Source organism: Rhynchophorus ferrugineus, unplaced genomic scaffold (genome assembly GCF_030347505.1).
Source record: "Rhynchophorus ferrugineus isolate W39M unplaced genomic scaffold, kcgeb_rfMv2 rfM2, whole genome shotgun sequence".
Taxonomy (NCBI): Eukaryota; Metazoa; Arthropoda; class Insecta; order Coleoptera; family Curculionidae; genus Rhynchophorus; species Rhynchophorus ferrugineus.
In genome coordinates, this window is record NW_027472581.1 from 25,649,833 (window position 1) to 25,668,279 (window position 18,447).

Sequence of the window (18,447 nt, forward strand, 5' to 3'; positions counted from 1 at the left end):
ATCTTTCTGGCATCATGACGACAACGTGTTGAAAGAACTCAATTTTTTGACAGCGACTCAATTATCAAAATCATTTTGAGCTTCGAAAGTGTATCCTTCACAACTCCTGCAACGTATGGCCGAGCATTGTGGCTATGGTCGAATATAGTACCTATTACTTGTTATTGCTGATTTTTCTACAACAATATGTCCTTTATTTTCTTCAGATGACGTCACTAGACACCTGCAATATCAGTTTTATTCGGTTTAGTAGCTCGTAATACTGTGCACCTTGCTAATCTCATCATATATATAGCAAGGCTTTTTGGCCATGAATATTCTATAATATATAATAGTTTAGAAGACGATGTGAATGACCATCCTGGATTGATCCAGAATTTGTTCTGCATTTGAGATTTTTACAATAGCTCCACTCTTCTCCGCTAGGAACAGTACCCTACAGAAAACTCTTATTTTGCTAAGTAAACCATTCTTTTTATTATTTAATTATTACATTACTAGTCGTTTCCGGCTAACCTATAATGTGTCTTTATGATAACTTAAATCTAGGTACATAACTAGGAGGACCCATCGGCCCTATCTTAGTCTCTGGTGAAATATTGTTTATACATGTCACTGCTGTATTTTTTATTATATGCACCTCACTTATGTCTGTCTCCTGCTCTGGTGGTATCCAAAAGTTGAAATACTAAATACTAATTTACAATAATATTCTCATCAGAATGGAATCTTTCCTCATGCCTCCTTGCAATTCTCTTGATTTCTTGACTTGCTGTGGGTATATGAAGGTCTCGATGTATGTAGTCAGTCCTGTAGTATTTGGGTGCCCCTGCAATACTTATCAGGGCTTTACAGCTCAGCTTTTTACTTCTCAGCATTTACTGTAGTCTATGGACAAGGCCTTTAAGGCCCTATGATCGGTTTTATTCTTTTCAGCAGGAATTTTTCAAACACCTTTGATATTACTGGCAGCAGTGATATAGGTCTATAAGCTTTTATTTCCTTTTATGTTCCGGGTGTTGGAATCATTATAATTTCCGCCATCTTCCAAATGCCTAGAACATGTTTTAATATAAATGCTGTATTGATCAAATTGCTTAATTTTGTAATTCCCTTTCTAGGTAGTTTTCACAGTAACTCTCCCGTTATTAAATCATGTCCTGGTGATTTCATGGGATTAATGTCAGTTTTAATAACTTTAGTTAGCTCTTTCGGCGTGACTAATTCAATCATCGAATTTTCAGCTTCTAACTCCGGCAAATTATATTCAATATTAGTTTCGTTTGGTTTGAAAACTCTCTCTATGTATTCAGCAAATGCTTCTGCTTATTGGTATTAAGTAAACTATGAAACGGCATTGCTGAAACGTTTCGAAATTGCGTCTTGGGTCGATTCATAATGTGTGCTTCATTTTCCCTCCTTTTAGATTTTTCTCATCGTATGTAAAAATCTGGAAATACTTGATTCATTAACTGTAAAACTATCTGAAAATTTTTGGAGAATTTCAGCTCGTCAGCGTGATTGTCGTTCAGTAAGTCTGCGAGTTCAATGTCTTTCGACTTTTTTGGTCTTCCAGCTTATTCTTTTTAAGTCATATTAAAACTAACACTTTTAAATCATCGAAATGAAATGACGACGTTCATTTGGGATATAGCTGAGCAGCAGTTTTTAAAAGTGTGTGATACACTTTGGCAGCAAATTTGTTCAGATCAGGCAACATAAGTGATGAATACTGATAATACAAGTTTGAAAATAACTTTAAATTAGAAAATTACTATTTTATGTGCAGAAATACCAAAAACATTGAATACCAGAGTTTGGTTAGGTTGCTTAACAATCGTTTATTTTGATTTTTATTTTAATTAATAAATATCCTAGAGCTGGTTTCGTTGTAGACAGGACGGTCCTCCTAGTGTTGCGATAGTCGCAGGTTCGAATCCTGCGGGGGCATGGTCGTAAATTTATGTTTGTGAATGTTTATTATTTGTGATTTGTCCTAGGCAAGAGTGCCGAAAAGTAATGGCCATCCCAGTCATGCCGGTAACCAGGCTGGGTAAAACCGGCTGTCTTCTCGGATGGTCTCTAAGTTGGATACTGGCCAGTCGATAAGCTTAATGCTGAGGACTGTGGTTCGGAGCTCACGTTAAACTGTAGGTCCAGTCTAGAAAAACCCTCGTTGGTAAAAAAGAGACTTTAAAATATATATAAAAAATATCTTTGATCTGAAAATACAATATTTAAAATTAAACAAAAACTCTCGAGCCGAGTTTTCATATCATTATTTTTATAGCAAAGATATAGAGAGCTTCGGTTTCAAATTTGATTTGCCGGAACGTATAATGGCTAAAGGAAGAATATCTTGCTGGTGTCGAACAAATCTAATCTTCCTCCATCTCCCTCGTGCGACCGGTTACCGAGTTAGAGGAGAAAAAAACAATTTCTTAAGGCTGTAAACTCGAGAAACGACCAGAGTAAAATAAGGAGACAATAACGACGAGCAACGATTGGATAGTTGGAGGGGCTTCGCGCGTCCCGCGGGGTGGATTAGGGCAAATCCCGAATCCGAATCCCTGCAGATTCGTAACCGAAACTGGAATAATAACATGATCGGCGACGACGATCGATACGTTCCCAAATGGGAAAGCGTAACTTCCGCGCCAGTGACACCGAGGAAATAGACCTACTATGGCGATATATCGGCCGGAGTCAAGACAAACGTTTTGATTTTGGATATTATTGATCCTTCCCAAATCAATTATACAAATTAATTTCGATTTTATAGTGTATATATTTTGTAAATTTTTAAATAAATTAATAGTTTTGGTACATCAATCACATGCTGTTATGACTCGGTTTTAATATTTTTTAACTCTCTTAACATTCCACAATCTGCGCAATGGGTATTTGATGGGATTTATATCATAAAACTACATGTAGTGGCTTCAGTATATGATCTCATGTACAAACTTATAAACTAATACTTAATTTAATTACTATCCTATGTTATTCTAAAATCTCTTATGTTGCGATGCAATTAGATTTGAATTATATATTAGATTTAAGAAAATTGTAACGTTTTTTGTATAGTTTAGGCATATAATTTATTGGGGGTACTGTTTATAATATCTGTGACTTGGGAAAATAATTATGACTTGAGATAATATACAACATCTAATTGTTAAGGCACCACAGGACATAGAAAACAATTTTTTTATTAATGATGTAGCGACCTTGTTGTTTGTTATGTTTACATCGTGGGGCAGGGTGCTAACAGCGCCAACTAGAACACATAACAAATAGTTGGCAACCCCGAGACGTTTATCTGGAAGATTATTAAAGGGTACTTTGGATCACTCAAAATCTGACCAGCGTTGAGTTGAGAGATGCCACCAGCGACTGCTCTAGCCTCGTCAACAGGTAAACCCAACGTCGATAGCTTTTATTCATTTGTATTCCCTTAATATTTTATATCGTTAATAAATAACGGTCACATAATATAAACAGAACTGTTTCATTTAGCCAATATAATTCATTTAATTATTTGCATTTCATTTTTTAAATTTCTTTTTCCGAATTTTATTTGACAATCTTTTGAATTCTTAGAACTTTTGACATCACTAACTGTTACTATCTACTCATCAGCACTTCGACTAAACATTTCTTTCGGTGCTATGTTTAAATCAAAATGTCAGTAACCCCAGAATCTAGATACCGATTGCAGTCACCGTAGATTCGTCATGTCTTCGTCGCGGAACCAGAATTTCCAGCGTCTCGTCATCGAAGAAAATAAGTTACCACGTCGTGGAACCATCGTGGACCTCCCTCAGTGTCGATTACGGGAGCCCCGTTTAAAAAAATAGCTTGTTTTCAACGTCGTTGATAGACCACGTTCAAGTGCCAAAGCAACGATGAAGTAACGGTATCTGTAGGACCGAAAGGTATCAACAGCCGTACTAGCGCACAACCACCGTACAAATCAGTTTTGTTAAATCATATCCAAATGTTTTAAAGCTCTTTCTATACAACATACTTTTTTTATATATCTTTATATTGTATTTAATTTTTTTTTCATACCTTTTTGTATAATTCTTGTTACGAATTATATGTAAAATTCTGACAGTCAAAGATTCTAACAAATTAAAATAAAACAAAACTACTTAAAATAATAAAGTTAAGAATACAGTTATACACAGTACAAGTTCGTATGATATGGTTCGCTTCAATCTTCTGATTTCCTGCGTGTTAGACCTGGTGGAAGATCCTTTATTATCGCTATAACCATAAAACTCAAAAAGGTACGATACAGTTGAACACCCGAGCATTTTTAAAATTACGGATTCTATGTGATGCGCACGTGTTCCATCAGCATGAGGGTGAGGGTTCTATCTGGGAAAGATTTTTCCTCACCAGAAATATGAAAGAACTGAGACGCAGAAAAGGATTTCTTGAACCAGTCTTCCTAGCCACCACCAAGAACCCGAGCGAATAATGTGACTAAAAGGTTTTTGTTTAGCCAAAAAGAGACCCATTTCAATACAATCGCGGAACTGTGGGAATGGAAGCGAACTCCCATGCGGCTTAAATTGAAAGGTTTATCGCATCCTCATTTGGTTTCGGAATACTGAAGAAGTGCAAAAATGAATAGATCACTGCCAAACCTACATAGTTTGTTCGAAATGGTATGACCTTATATATATTATAAAATGATAAGAAACTGTAAAAAAGATCGAAAATATATTGAATAATAAATGTTATATCAATCAATATCATTTTCTCTCAATAAATACCTTTATGGCGAAAACTCATAGTTATTAAAATATATACAAGCAATATTAAATTTATATGTTTATAAGATTAAATGATTAAAGTTTATACATTAAAAAAGTACAGGGGGTACTCTGGTATAGAAATTTGAAAAAATCTATTATTTTAGTTTTCCCGAACTCAAACCTTTAACAATATGCTCTTAAGACGATTTTGCAAAGTTTTAGTTTTAGTGACGCGGCATCTAAAAACGAACACGGTTTTCTGTTATTTCTATAAGTCTTCTTTTTCTCACGCACTAAAGTGAAAAAAAGTTAAAACTAACAAGATTTGCATTTTTACTATTTTTATAAAATTCTGATCTAAAATGTTTGACTTTTTTAAGTTATAGTTGAGCTATGAATATATTTAAAAAAAAGAATATTTTTAAATTTCTTTACTAGAAGAACTAAATTTATTATATATTTAGGAAACACTTCTTCCTCAACTTCAATATACTAAATAATTATTATCGTAATGGCAGTTTTGTTAACATTTATATCTTCGTTTGTGTTTTGAGGTGTTCCAAAAAATAAATACAAAATATTAGTATAATAATGTCAGATTAATGCTTTGGAATTGCATAACCTGTGAACCTACGATCATGCTTTAGTCTCTTGTTTCGATTTAGGGCCGTGGCAGTAAATTGAATTGTCTCATCCGTAGTGGAAAACGAATGCACACAATTTTTTAAATATATTTTTTAATTTACAGACACCTTCAACACCGTTGCGTTATTTAGTGACTTTCAGTACACTCACTTAATGTTTGCGAACTTAAACTTTTTTAAACGACCTTTAGCGCCAGCGAGATTTGATACTAATACGTTATTGTTATTGAAACGAGCTAAACTCTTAGCCCGCACGGCTAGCCGCTAGGATTCTTTTAATATTAATAACGTACCACGTCGTTGAATGTGTTTTACTTCCATTATTAGCATTACGGGATGTTAATTAAGTAACTTTAGTTCTTTTTTTTTTAGTCGAATTTTTAGAACTTACTGAATATTTCAATCTATCGTTCTTTTATGTAACCATTTTAGCGACAGCTCTATTATTAACCGACTTCGAAAAAGTATATTCATTTCGTATATTTTTTTAACGTATGTTCACTAACCTATACAAAAATAATAATACAATTTTGTAACATATACAAAAAATTAAATTACCAACTCAACAAATCTAAATTAATATAACTGTGCTGGCACCGACTTCATAGTGATCAGTTGGTGGTAGTTAAAATAATATTGTAGATAGATAAATAGATATAGGTAGGTATTAAGCTAAATTGTGTGTATATAATAGAATATAAAATATGTGCACTATAGAGGTTTAATAAGGTTTTTGTTTATTTTTATATAGCTATTACAACGATTATGATGTACATATTTTATATTAAAATTTTTTTTTTGTGTTAAAAATATAAGTTTGATTATTTTTACATTTTTAGTAAGCTCCTTATTTATTTTTTGAAGTCGGTTCAATTTTTTTCGTAAAAATATTTTATAATGCATACTCTCTAATAATACACTACGAAAACTATTCAGCAATCTCTCAATGCATCTGAAGTGGCATATCGGTGAGTAATGGGACATTAAGTACGGTTATGTCCGATAGGTCACTTGGCGGCTTCAAGAACGGATGCTTTTACGACAACTCTTAGTGGGATCGTCTTTTTTAAATGGGTAGATATCAAGTTTCCCTCTATATGTTTTGTGTAAACTTGCAAGGAATATTTGATAAAAGGCAATATTTAGGAATCAAATATTGTTGGTATTTAAAATATTCTCTATTTTTATATTTTATAGAAATCTATCTATAGATACAGGCTATCAGATTTGAGACAAAAATATGATATTTTGTTTTCTTATTTATTGTATTTTTATATAGTGAATTTATAATAATATATAGTAATCAAATACCTTAATGATGAATATATTTTCAAATATTCATCTTAATCGTTAATTCATTTTCATAGGCTAAGAATCTAAAGACTATTATAGATATATTATTACAAGTATGAGTATAGGTTTTACAATATAAAAGTTGTAATCATCGTTCTATTAATACTTATATAACAACTAGCTAGCAACAACCCGGCAGACTTCGTACTGCCTCAGTCGATAAATAAAAGACTTGGTATTGACATAGCATGATTAGCATATTCGTGCATGCGGCACGGGCTTCCTATGTAGGTAGCTGGCAAAATGGTCATTCTTCCCACATTATTCACATTGCCATCTGCATTTATAGCATCGCGGAGATGAATGTATTCCTGTGATCGAAGCTAGGTTCAAACGGATGTATGTTAATCGTTCAGTCTCAATTTTGACATACATGTCAACTGCAAACTGATGAAAAAGTTGTGGACACATCAAGATATGATTTACTTCACCTTCACGGATAATGAGTCTGTGTGAATAGAAATTCATAGCTATAACTTTTTTGTTGGTTTCAGCACCTGCAATCAAAGATGATATTTTTTTTATTTGTTACTTAGATGAATTGAATTTAAAAATATTATTTAATCTTGTTCAATCTAGTTACCTGTTACTTGATTTACCATTTTTATATTAAAATAGTATCTATCTTCGTCTTGCCAGAAGATCAAGGGATATTGTAACGCATCATAAGTCCTGTGTGTTTCAGATACACGTTTTAAATCATTACTCCGACGATGAAGCACAATATCTCTAGATTGTAAATTTTCTCCCACCATGACAACAGCCACTTCGTCAATTGTGGGTGAATTGAAACTCCTTGTCTGTTCACCGGAAGGTGCTCGATCAGCTCGAATGGCGATATTATGGCTGTCAGATGGCATCCGATCCAATGCTATTTTGATCATGTTTACTAAATTGTTGTTCCGATGAAGAAACATTTGTAATTCTTGGACAATGGTTCTCTTCACTGTTGGATTATGAGCACAACGCTTATCAACTTCCGCATCTGAATTGCCCATAAAATAAATTTGTAAAAATTGATGATCTGCATTTGGTAGTGGTAACAGCGCCCCCAATAAGTGATAAATTTGTCCCTGTATCCGTAATTTTTAAAGATTTGTCCAATAATTATTTCTGATATATATTTTAATACAAACTTGAATATTATAAAAAATGTATTATGTTTGTAATACTTTATTGTACATCAATAAGTAACAAAGATATGAAGAAACATAGGAAATAAGATAAACTGTTATGGTATACCTTGAAAGTGGGCCTTGAAATTGTCCTGTATAATATGTGCAGCACCAAATGATGTCATCTGGAAACAGTTGTTATATTTCTGAATGTTGGCCAAGTAGTGCTTAGAATTATTTCCAATCCCAGAAACTAAAGAGAGGAAAGGATCTGGTGGTGGGACCAATTGTGGTAATTTTACTTTGCCAGCACAACATACTCCAGTAGATTCACCACTGTATTTTAACGCCCTGCAATATTTACAAATTATTGTCATTTCCCCAATTGTTACCGATTTGTCGGCACAATAATCTATTGCCGCATCATAGTGGAATGCAGCTCGTTCCAGGACCACAGGGGCACTGTCGCTCAATTTCATTATGTCGTTCTCGCTGCTGTTGTGTTTGATGTGCACGAACTCGTTGCATTCTAAACCTATCTACTTCATTGTCACTTTCTAAAGAACGCAATTCTGACATAGCAATACGACTAGTTTCTTGATCTGTCTCTCTCCGGTCATCAGTGCGGTTAGCACGTGAGGTAGCTCTTCACATATTTGATTGACTGCGACTAACTAAGTCAGGTGGTCTTCTCCTCGGCATCGTAAATAGTAATTAATCAAAGTGAGAAAAGTTCTCGCACACTTAGCAGTAAAGTGTCACTATCACAAAAAAATCAAGAAAAAGAGCACATAATTTAGGTTATGAGGTTGAGAAAGTTCTCGCGCACGTAGCGGTAATCGTCATTCAAAAAGATAGAAGGATGCACTATTTTTCTGGGGTATCGATCGACATAGAAGATGGATCGAAATATTAGTTGGTTTTCAAATGTCCAATATTATAATAGCGGTTAGAAATGTAATTTGTAAGCAAAAGACATATTAGTTGATTGTTAAATGTCAAATATTACGGTTGCGGTCAGAAATTTAATTTGTGACAAAACTTAAGATTTATCAATCTATATAAAAATAATATGATATATAGTTAACAACTGTTAGTTAATCGACATAAAAATAATCTGATAGTTAACAAGTGTAGTTAGCTAAAATTAAGTTTATTTTTCACCTCAGTCCTCAGAGTTCATTTTAAACTATTCATTCTATTTGATTTCTGAACGGCGGGGGATATATCAAAGAAAAAACCAAATTGTTGTTGCTATTTAATTTTGAGCATTTCCATATTTATTCCTTTTAAACTTTTAAAATTATCATATATATTCACATATATTACATATATTTTCAAAATTATCCAAATCGGTCCAGCCGTTCTTGAGTTTTAGCGAGACTAACGAACAATGATTCATTTATATATATTTATTATTATATATTTATATATATTTATACATATTTATATATATATATATATATATATATATATATATATATATATAATTTATATTATATACAAGTTTAAATAATTTCATATAATAATATAAATCTTTATTTATAAATTTTCAATGATATTTAGTGATCAAATGTTTAAGTGAGAATTATCAGTGATCAAATGTTGTTCATAATCATTAATACATTTTCAAGTGTTCCGCAGCATAAGGTTATTTAAATCTCTTTACCGATTGGAATTTGAACCACCTTCCACTCTATTGGCGCATCCCTCGTTATCTCTCATTGGCTTGATAGGATTTGTTTTTGACAATTCTTCATCTATTTTAGTGTTAATTAGATAGAATAGATTCATGGGAGGGAGCTTATTCTTTGTAAGGAAACCTGGGTAAAATCTTCTTAGATCGCTCTTCCATAACGCGTCGTTTTTATTTCTTATGCAAGTTTCGGTCACTTGTTTGTTAATCTGATTCTGTTAATGTAAAGTTGTAATCCTTCATTAGCGATTCGATGGTTTCACGACTGCATCTATGAGTTAGCCATGGATACTTTCTGATAAATTTCCCGTACACATCCATCAATTCACTTAATACCTGGTTTAGAAATCATGATAATTCTATAAACTAAATTTTACACGCACAGATGCTTTCTAGGGCAATAAAGTAATTAAGTAAAAAGTAAACAATATGACTTCCAAAGGACTCATCCGGACCAAATACTCAACTCTTTTTATGTGTTAACAATACTTATGACATTTTAACTATATTAAATCAGCATATATTAGTGATATATAGTAAATTTTACTAACTAAATGATTTAAAATTTATAATAATTGTGGAATTACTGCTAATATATCAAAATCAGATGTTCAAAGGGAATTTCCGGAAATATGAGTACCGAATGATTAGTTGGTTAACCGGAAGTATTCAACTGATTTCAGAGTAATCATTAATTCATGTTCATGACACCATAGTCTAAAAATGATTCCTATTTAAATATCTTCAATATCACGATTAGTTACTCCCGGTGGAATAAAATAATTAATAAAAGGTAAACAATATAACTTTAATAGAAATAATATAAAGCAGGTATCCAAATCTCTTTATAAGGTGTTGATATCATACTTATGAACTTATGTATATAATATGTGCTACGATTTAAAATTTATAATCATTGTTCAATTGATACTAATATATTAAATGTATATGTGTAAAGGAAATTTACTGAAATTGTATGAGAACGATATGTACCGAAGGATAAGTTGGTTACTTAGATAGAAGCATTCAATTGATATGAAACAATAATTTGTTCATTTTTCTATCTTTATGAAATTACAACAATATAATTAATATAATTAATATACCTAATTATTTTTTCTTTGTTCCAGTGGTGTACTGTGGGTGGAAAATTATTTTGCCGCCTTCTTATTTGGATTTTTTAATTTGAAATGTAATATAATCCTTCCAATAAAGCAGCCAATGCATATCATAGATAACGTCGAATATACCACCAAATGCAGTTTGTATTATTCCTTCTCATTTTACTAGTTAAATAATTCTAGTTAAAATGAGATAAAATGCGGTCTGATGCGTCGGAACACATGTTACTGGTGACATACCGAATCAGTCTATAAAATTCGGTTTCTAACAACATTTGTCGATACTGTTGTCAAATGTCTACAAAATTCTTTCAAGCATTATTGATAGTAATTAAAAGTTATAAATCGGCAGACGTTGTAAACTAAAAGTCAAAGTTGATGCGGTAACATTGCTACATACTGACGTCATAAATTTTGATAACATGTAGTGACTGTTTTAATGAATAAACCATGATTTAGTACAGTAATTCTAAAGATCTTTGCGGTAATAATAGTCATCAATATTGTGCACTGTACAGGTTATAAATAATAAAAAAAACTATAACATGTCTACAACTAAAACTTTATTTGTCTAAATTTTTTAAGAGAAAATTCTTTTATTTTACCCTCAATAAGATCACGTAATAGTAAGTAATCATCATGGTAAGCCTTGCAGTTCTCATTGTTGATCTTAATTGTTGTTTCATTAATTTCAGTTTTGAAAAACTTCTCCGTTATTTGGCATTGTTTCTCGCAATTGTGAAGAATAATCGGAACATTATGATAATATCGCGTAACTTCTGAAAATACTCACGAATTTCTACAATTATTCTATTCTCTATTCTATTCTCTGATTTCAAAATATGGAAGTATCCAAATATTTACAGAATATCATTATAATTTATTGTAACACCTGGCGCCCTCAGTACTATAAGCCATTGCTCAGTTCAAACTATTTATTATTTGGGGCATATATTTATAGTTCTCCTATTGTAACAAAACTTATTTTCGTCTTAAGCACGGTAATACATAAGAATTATCTAATTTGTTTGTTACTAAACTCCGACGGGCATAGAAACGGCAAAGCGAGGATGTTTCTCTTCAACTATTCCAAACATTCCAGTTGGACGCATTCTGGAGCCGAAGTGTAACTATCGATCGGTTCTGTGCTTCTTATCGCCTTCTCACATGAATTACTTCATCATTGTGAGAGACCGCCACCCCAACATTGACAAAAATGCGGTCGTTTTATGTATTTCTTCTTGTTGGATTCGCAATAGTAAATATTAATCAGAATTATCAGTTATAAAATCTATAGATTATAAAAATGAGTTGCCGTTTGTTAGTTCCCCTAAAACTCGAGAAGAGATGGACCAATTTAACTAATTTGGGTTTTGAAATATTTGTGGAAGTCTAGAGAAGGTTTATATGGTCAGAACAAATGGAGAAAATAGTAAAAACAATAATTTTGATTTTATAACACAATTATCACTGTCATTATGATCAATAATTTCATTGTCACAAAAAATCGACAATTTTATTGCTTTTCAACTAACTATTGAACTATCAACTGTTTAGTTATTAACTACTTTTTACTATCGACTGTTTCCGTCGCTTTTTTCGATCCGACTGATTTTGTTACTATTTATTATCGACTGTCTCAATCGTGTACATTTAGTTACTATATTTGGTTCTATTAGTTTCATTCAACTGACACAAAATATTGAGAATTCCTCTGTGTTTTGTGTTCCACTGATTTCTTCTCTGTCTGGCTCTGTCGTCCTAGTCGTGACCTTGACAAAAATGTGCCCAATTTATGCTTACATAGATTTATATGTAATATATATATTTTTTTGATTTTTTTTGATAGCTTGCTTGTAAATAACAATATATTGTATATAAATATAGCAGCATTTTGAAATGATATTTTTCAAGATTGTTAACGTAATAGGGTAGAAAGATTAAAATTGTGAATGGTAAACAGTAAAATACCTGACTGTTTTAATGACTGTTTATTGTTAAAAAATATTTCCGTTCAATAGTAAATAAAGCATTTACTTTATTTAAAAAAGCTCTAGTTGTTATATGCGATCATTTTAAATTATATGTGTTTAAATCTTATTTAGTATTTTTAGTTTTTGTTTAAGATCTATTGTATTGTCTATATTTATTATAGTACTAGCTGACCCGACAGACTTCGTCCTGTCAAAAAGATTTGTAATGTGGCAGTTTTTGTGCCTACGTATTTTAAAAAATTCTCCTGAACAGAACCATCACCCTGGTGATAGGGCGTTGTGAATAAAAAATAATTAAATAAAACATATATAAGGATTGAAAAGTAAGTAATCGCTTTATTGTTAATCATGTGAATCATAATTATTATTATTATTATCATTATATTGCTTTGTGGTATACGATGTTTTTTGTTTGATTACCTGGCGCATAGATAAACAAATCTGATGGTTTTCCAACACGGGAACAGGCAACATACAATTGACCATGTGAGAAACATGGGTTTTCTAGATTAATACCACAAACACTTAATGATTGCCCCTGGGACTTGTTTATAGTCATAGCAAAAGCAAGCCGTCAACATGTCTATAGGAAATTTGCCATTACCAATGTCAATGAGTTGTTTAGAGAATATGTTTCCAGATTGGTCATTTTGCAACTCGACACGCATATTCTTGCTTAAATGAAGTACTTTAACATGTTTCCACAAATTGGAGGACTTTAGACATGCATTGAGTTCATCAGCTGGCGTTGATCGTGGAATCACTGGCAATGTTTGACGAAAATCTCCTGCTAATAAAATCATTGCACCACCAAATCGGTTATTATTGCTACGTAGATCTTTTAAGGTTCTGTCTAAAGCCTCCAAAGATTTTTTATGTGCCATCGTGCATTCATCCCAAACAATCAATTTACATTGCTGCAAAACCTTTGCCATTGCAGAGTTTTTCGAAACGTTGCAGGTTGGAGTTTCATTGCTTTGCATATTTAATGGCAATTTTAGTGCTGAATGGGCTGTTCGACCACCTTCAAGCAAAGTTGCTGCGATTCCCGACGAAGCGAGTGCAAGTGCAATTTTATTTTGTGAGCGAATTGTTGCTAATATTAATGAAATAAAAAAAGTTTTTCCTGTACCACCAGGTGCATCTAAGAAATAAATCCCTCCAGTTTCATCATTTGTTACTTTCATAAGAGTTTCAAATACATACTTCTGTTGTTCATTTAACAGTGGAAGATTTGTTTGAATTTATTCTTTCAAAGCGTTGAGATCATACAGTCTTTCTCGATGCAACTCTTGGTTAAAAGCGTCATGCATTGGACGATTGGGCGCGGTCAGGCCTAATTGAATTAATAGTTTGTTTGACATTATCAAGCACATGTCCTCAATTGAAATCAATGCTTCATTGTAAATTTCTTCACTGATTTGTATATTTGGATTTCCCATTCTATTCCGTATTTGATACAAAATATCATCACACATATAATCTTTGTACTTCATCCACAAATCAATTGGGTTTGATGGGAAGCATGTAGATATGATTATAGAAAACAATGTTCGTATTTGATGAGTGTGTGATGATATTACAGCATCATTGAGAGTTTGATCCCAATGAGCGTCATTTTCAAGCAATTGCAAACGTTGACAGGCTTCTCTGTAGGATCCACACAATTCACCATCAACAGTTCGTAACTGTTGGAATGATGTTGGGCCACGTACATTGACTAATAGCAGTCGTAAATAAAAACATTCATCATTGCTTGGATGTACTGAATAAATCCGGCCAATCGCATCGGTGGAATATACATCTGTATATCCTGGAACTGGTTTTCCTTGTTTCCGTCGTATAAATCTCCTTGAGGATTGATTCCAGGTATAATATTTTGGCATTTCAGAATATAGCAATGTTTGTGCGAAATCATCGTTTTGGCATGTCTCAAAAAAACTGGTTAATGTAGTAGATGGTGGCTGAGCAGCTCTTTGTACTGCGTTCTGTGCTGTAAAATACACTCTTTGTCCATTTTCTAAATGCACAGCTAAGTGAACAACAGAAGGGTGTCTCTCATGAATAGGAAAAGAAAATATTCGCCAAACTGCTTCATTACTACTGACATAGCGGCCCATTTGGTATTGGGTAACTTCATCATTAGAATTCTCTGCACCAATTTCAATCACAGCCATATCACTCCCTTTGCTTACATATTTGCAAATGTATTTAATCGATTTCACTGAATGGCAAGATTCAACGTTGATGTGTGCTTTGAATGTCTTTGATAAAATGGGTGAATATGGAACAATCCAACGATTATCTATTTCAATATCTTGTTGATTTAATTTGACAATTGTTGATTTTCCATTGTCTGCTGTCGATCTGCGACGATACAATGGATAACCGTCATTACCAGTAATTGTTTCCGATATTAATGTCCGTGGATATCGTTTTGAACATTTACCATCCATCATACACGGTGAATTTTGATTAAGAGTTCCACAGGGACCATGTATCATGTTTTTGATAACTACCTCATGCAATCCAGGATCTACTTGTACATTAGGGATTTCAGCTGATATCACTGCATCAACTTCATTTGGCCTTATCTTTTCAACCAACCAAATCAAAATGTGTGCATGTGGCAATACTCGTTTCTGCCACTCCACAGAATACATCCAGCAGCGTGTCTCACCAAACACATTATGTTTTACGATGAAATTCATTAAAGATTTCAACTTTTGTCTAAAGACTCTGGCTGTAATATCATGACGATCAATGGATGATTTCCCAGGTAATAACTCCTGCTTAATTTCTATCCATTGCGGATTGCATGTAAATGTGATGAACAAATCTGCTGTACCATAATGACGAACATACGACATGGCATCTTGAGCATATTCGTGCATATGCCGAGGGCTTCCGATGTATGTTGCTGGAAGAATAGTCATCCGACCGACATTCTGTGCATTTCCATCAGTATTAATCGCATCTCGAAGGTGAATATACTCTTCAGATCGGAGTTTGGTTTGATTCAACCTGATGAATGTTAATCTCTCCGTTTCAATTTTAACATACATGTCATCAACATATTTGTGATATAATCGCCGACATTTCAATATGCGATTATCTGCATTTTCCCGAATCATTAGGCGGTATGAATAATAGTTCATTGAACTGACTTTTTTGTTGGTTTCAGAACCTGTAAACAGATTTTGTTTTAATAACATTCAAATATAAAATTAAAATACATAATATAGTGACTGAGATATTATCGCCATAGCTAAACTAATATTTTAGTTACCTGTAATGGGATTTATCATTTTTATTGATAAATCGTAGCCATCTTCACCTTGCCAAAATATAATGGGATATTGCAGTGCATCATATGAGCGGTGTGTTTCCTTTATAGGTTGTAATTGAAAATTCCGACGATGTAAAACAATATCACGGGATTCCAAGTTTTCTCCAACTACAACGATAGCAACTTCATCAATAGTTGGTGCATTAAAACGTCTTGTATGTTGACCTGCAGGTGTTTTATCAGCTCTGATTACAATTTTGTGATTATCGGATGGCATCAGATCCAGGGCAGTTTTAAACAATATAATCAATTGATTGTGTTGATGAAATAAAGTTTGTAATTGTTCTACAATAGACCTTTTTACTAAATTGTTATGTGCACAACGCAGATCAATTTCTTGTGGTGAATTGCCCATAAAATAAATTTGCAGGAATTTGTTGTCGCTATCTGACACTGGTAACAGTGAACCTGCTCTGTGATATATTTGCCCTTGTATCTGTAAATAAAAAAAATATTATGGTGTGGTATAAATTAATGGATTGTCAATGATCAAACTTAAATAATATTTGATCTTAAAAAGTATATATTTAGTTTTAACTAATATCTATCAAATATAAAATATAATAAAAGTGTCACTGAAACTGAATCACCATATAATATGATGACTAAGTGATATATTTCGTAATGATTAAGAAATTGAAGATTAGTAACACATCTTAACTTTGGTGACAGAAAATTTTGTTCGCTAAAATAATTATGAGTAACTGCTATAATACATACCTTGAAAGTTGGCATAAAATTTTCCCGAACTGCATTTGTTGCCCCAAATGAAGTCATTTGAAAGCAATTGTTATATTGTTGAATATGTGTCAAAAAGTGTATAGAATCTGTTCCTATTCCTGAAACCAATGAGTACAATGGTTCTGGTGGTGGATCCAATTGTATCAATTTCACTTTACCATTTGCGCAACACAATCCATTGGCTTCGTTTTTGTATTTTAATGCCTTACAGTGTGAGCAAACCAAGTTCATAGAACCAATAACAACACATTGGTAGTTACTGTAGTCAATTGACACATCGTAACTGAAAGCAGCTGGATTCAAACTTGCGCGATTATTAGTTGAATGTCGCGCTCGCGCTTCACGCGAATCAAATATAAATTATTTTTTCACTAATCACGAACTAAACAAACACTAACTAACTAAACACTCTGCACAAAACACGATATACGAATTTGTTTCGTGTATCACTTGACAATTCATCTGTCATCTGTCAAAAGTCATCTGTAACAGACAACTTTTTTTTTTAAATTTGATATGACTTGAACTCAAATCCTTTTAAGCCGTACAAATTGTTTTATTTATTTAAAATTTGAATTAAATTTTAAACAAATAAAAAATTTTAAATAAATAAAACAATTCGTACGGATTAAAAGGATTTGAGTTCAAGTCATATCAAATTTAAAAAAAAAAGTTGTCTGTTACAGATGACTTTTGACAGATGACAGATGAATTGTCAACTGATACACGAAACAAATTCAAACAAAAAGGGCTATTTTTAGGGTTTTTCCAGCAATAATTCTAATTTTTCTCGCCGTAAAAACCATCCCTGAACTTCAACGAACATTTTAAAAAAAGATTTGGCCAAATTGGTCCAGGCGTTGTTGAGTTATGCGCTTAGGAACATATTTTGCGATTCATTTTTATATATAATATATTATTTAAATATATCAATTAACATATACGATAAGACATTTGTGGGGTATTACTCCATTCCAAAGAAAAATTCCATTCCTTTTTACATATCCACGGAACATTCAAATATGAAAGTAATTCTACTTCGTTCAAAATGAAAATATTAATTGCATATAAATAGTATTCAGTAATTTTTTTCTATTCTTTTTTAAAGTTATTACATGAAGGAATATGAACATTCCCGTCTCTCTTATACTATCGTTGGTAAAAATAAGTACATATAATATTAACTGCTCCAAGAAATTATCTCCGTCCTATTCTCTATCACAATTTATACAGGAAAGGGTTCGTAACTCTTCGTCTAACAACACGAATTGAAAAAACCAGTCGAACTGTGCTTTTGACAGTCGATAGTTCCCAACGCTAATTATGACTAACGTGTTAGGTGGTGGGTGATATATATATATATATATATATAAATATATATATATATATATATATATATATATATATATATATATATATATATATATATGTGTGTGTGTGTGTGTGTGTGTTTGTGTGTGTGTGTGTACAAATGTAGGTTAACATGACAATTAAGTCGAGAATATTGACATATACTTGTAATATGATATAACTATGTGCTAAAGGTAATTTCGAATTGTATTCAATTATTATTAAGAGTAATTAACTAGTAAACAATTATTAATAAAACAGTTAAGCTATTTATGACTATTTATGGTAAAGCACACCATAGAGTAATAGACAGAA

The 18,447-nt window shown here is 32.4% G+C and overlaps 2 protein-coding genes across 3 annotated transcripts in view; both read right to left on the reverse strand.

The window, feature by feature from the left end:
- Nucleotides 1-18,447, reverse strand: part of LOC143190272 (protein Skeletor, isoforms B/C) — a 124,797-nt gene that overhangs the window by 95,052 nt on the left and 11,298 nt on the right. The gene's annotated exons all lie outside the window — the stretch shown is intronic.
- On the reverse strand, nt 13,007-17,151 carry LOC143190254 (uncharacterized). 2 transcript variants are annotated; one of them, XM_076394445.1, is made up of 4 exons: nt 16,941-17,151; nt 16,762-16,880; nt 15,982-16,477; nt 13,007-15,879 (listed from the first exon to the last, which is right to left on the reverse strand). In XM_076394445.1, the coding sequence occupies exons 1-4, from the start codon at nt 17,011-17,013 to the stop codon at nt 13,937-13,939; spliced, it is 2,631 nt and encodes an 876-aa protein (XP_076250560.1). In that variant the 5' UTR covers nt 17,014-17,151; the 3' UTR covers nt 13,007-13,936. The 2 variants fall into 2 exon arrangements, with proteins under 2 accessions (XP_076250560.1, XP_076250559.1); XM_076394444.1 differs by having other exon boundaries at nt 16,762-17,151.

Excerpts from the sequence above, each read along its gene's own strand:
- LOC143190254 (XM_076394444.1), bottom strand. The coding sequence starts at position 17,013 with ATGAACTTGGTTTGCTCACACTGTAAGGCATTAAAATACAAAAACGAA. Across the intron at positions 16,478-16,761 it reads ATTTTATGCCAACTTTCAAG|ATACAAGGGCAAATATATCA; the intron begins GTATGTATTATA and ends TTTTATTTACAG. Across the intron at positions 15,880-15,981 it reads AATGATAAATCCCATTACAG|GTTCTGAAACCAACAAAAAA; the intron begins GTAACTAAAATA and ends ATCTGTTTACAG.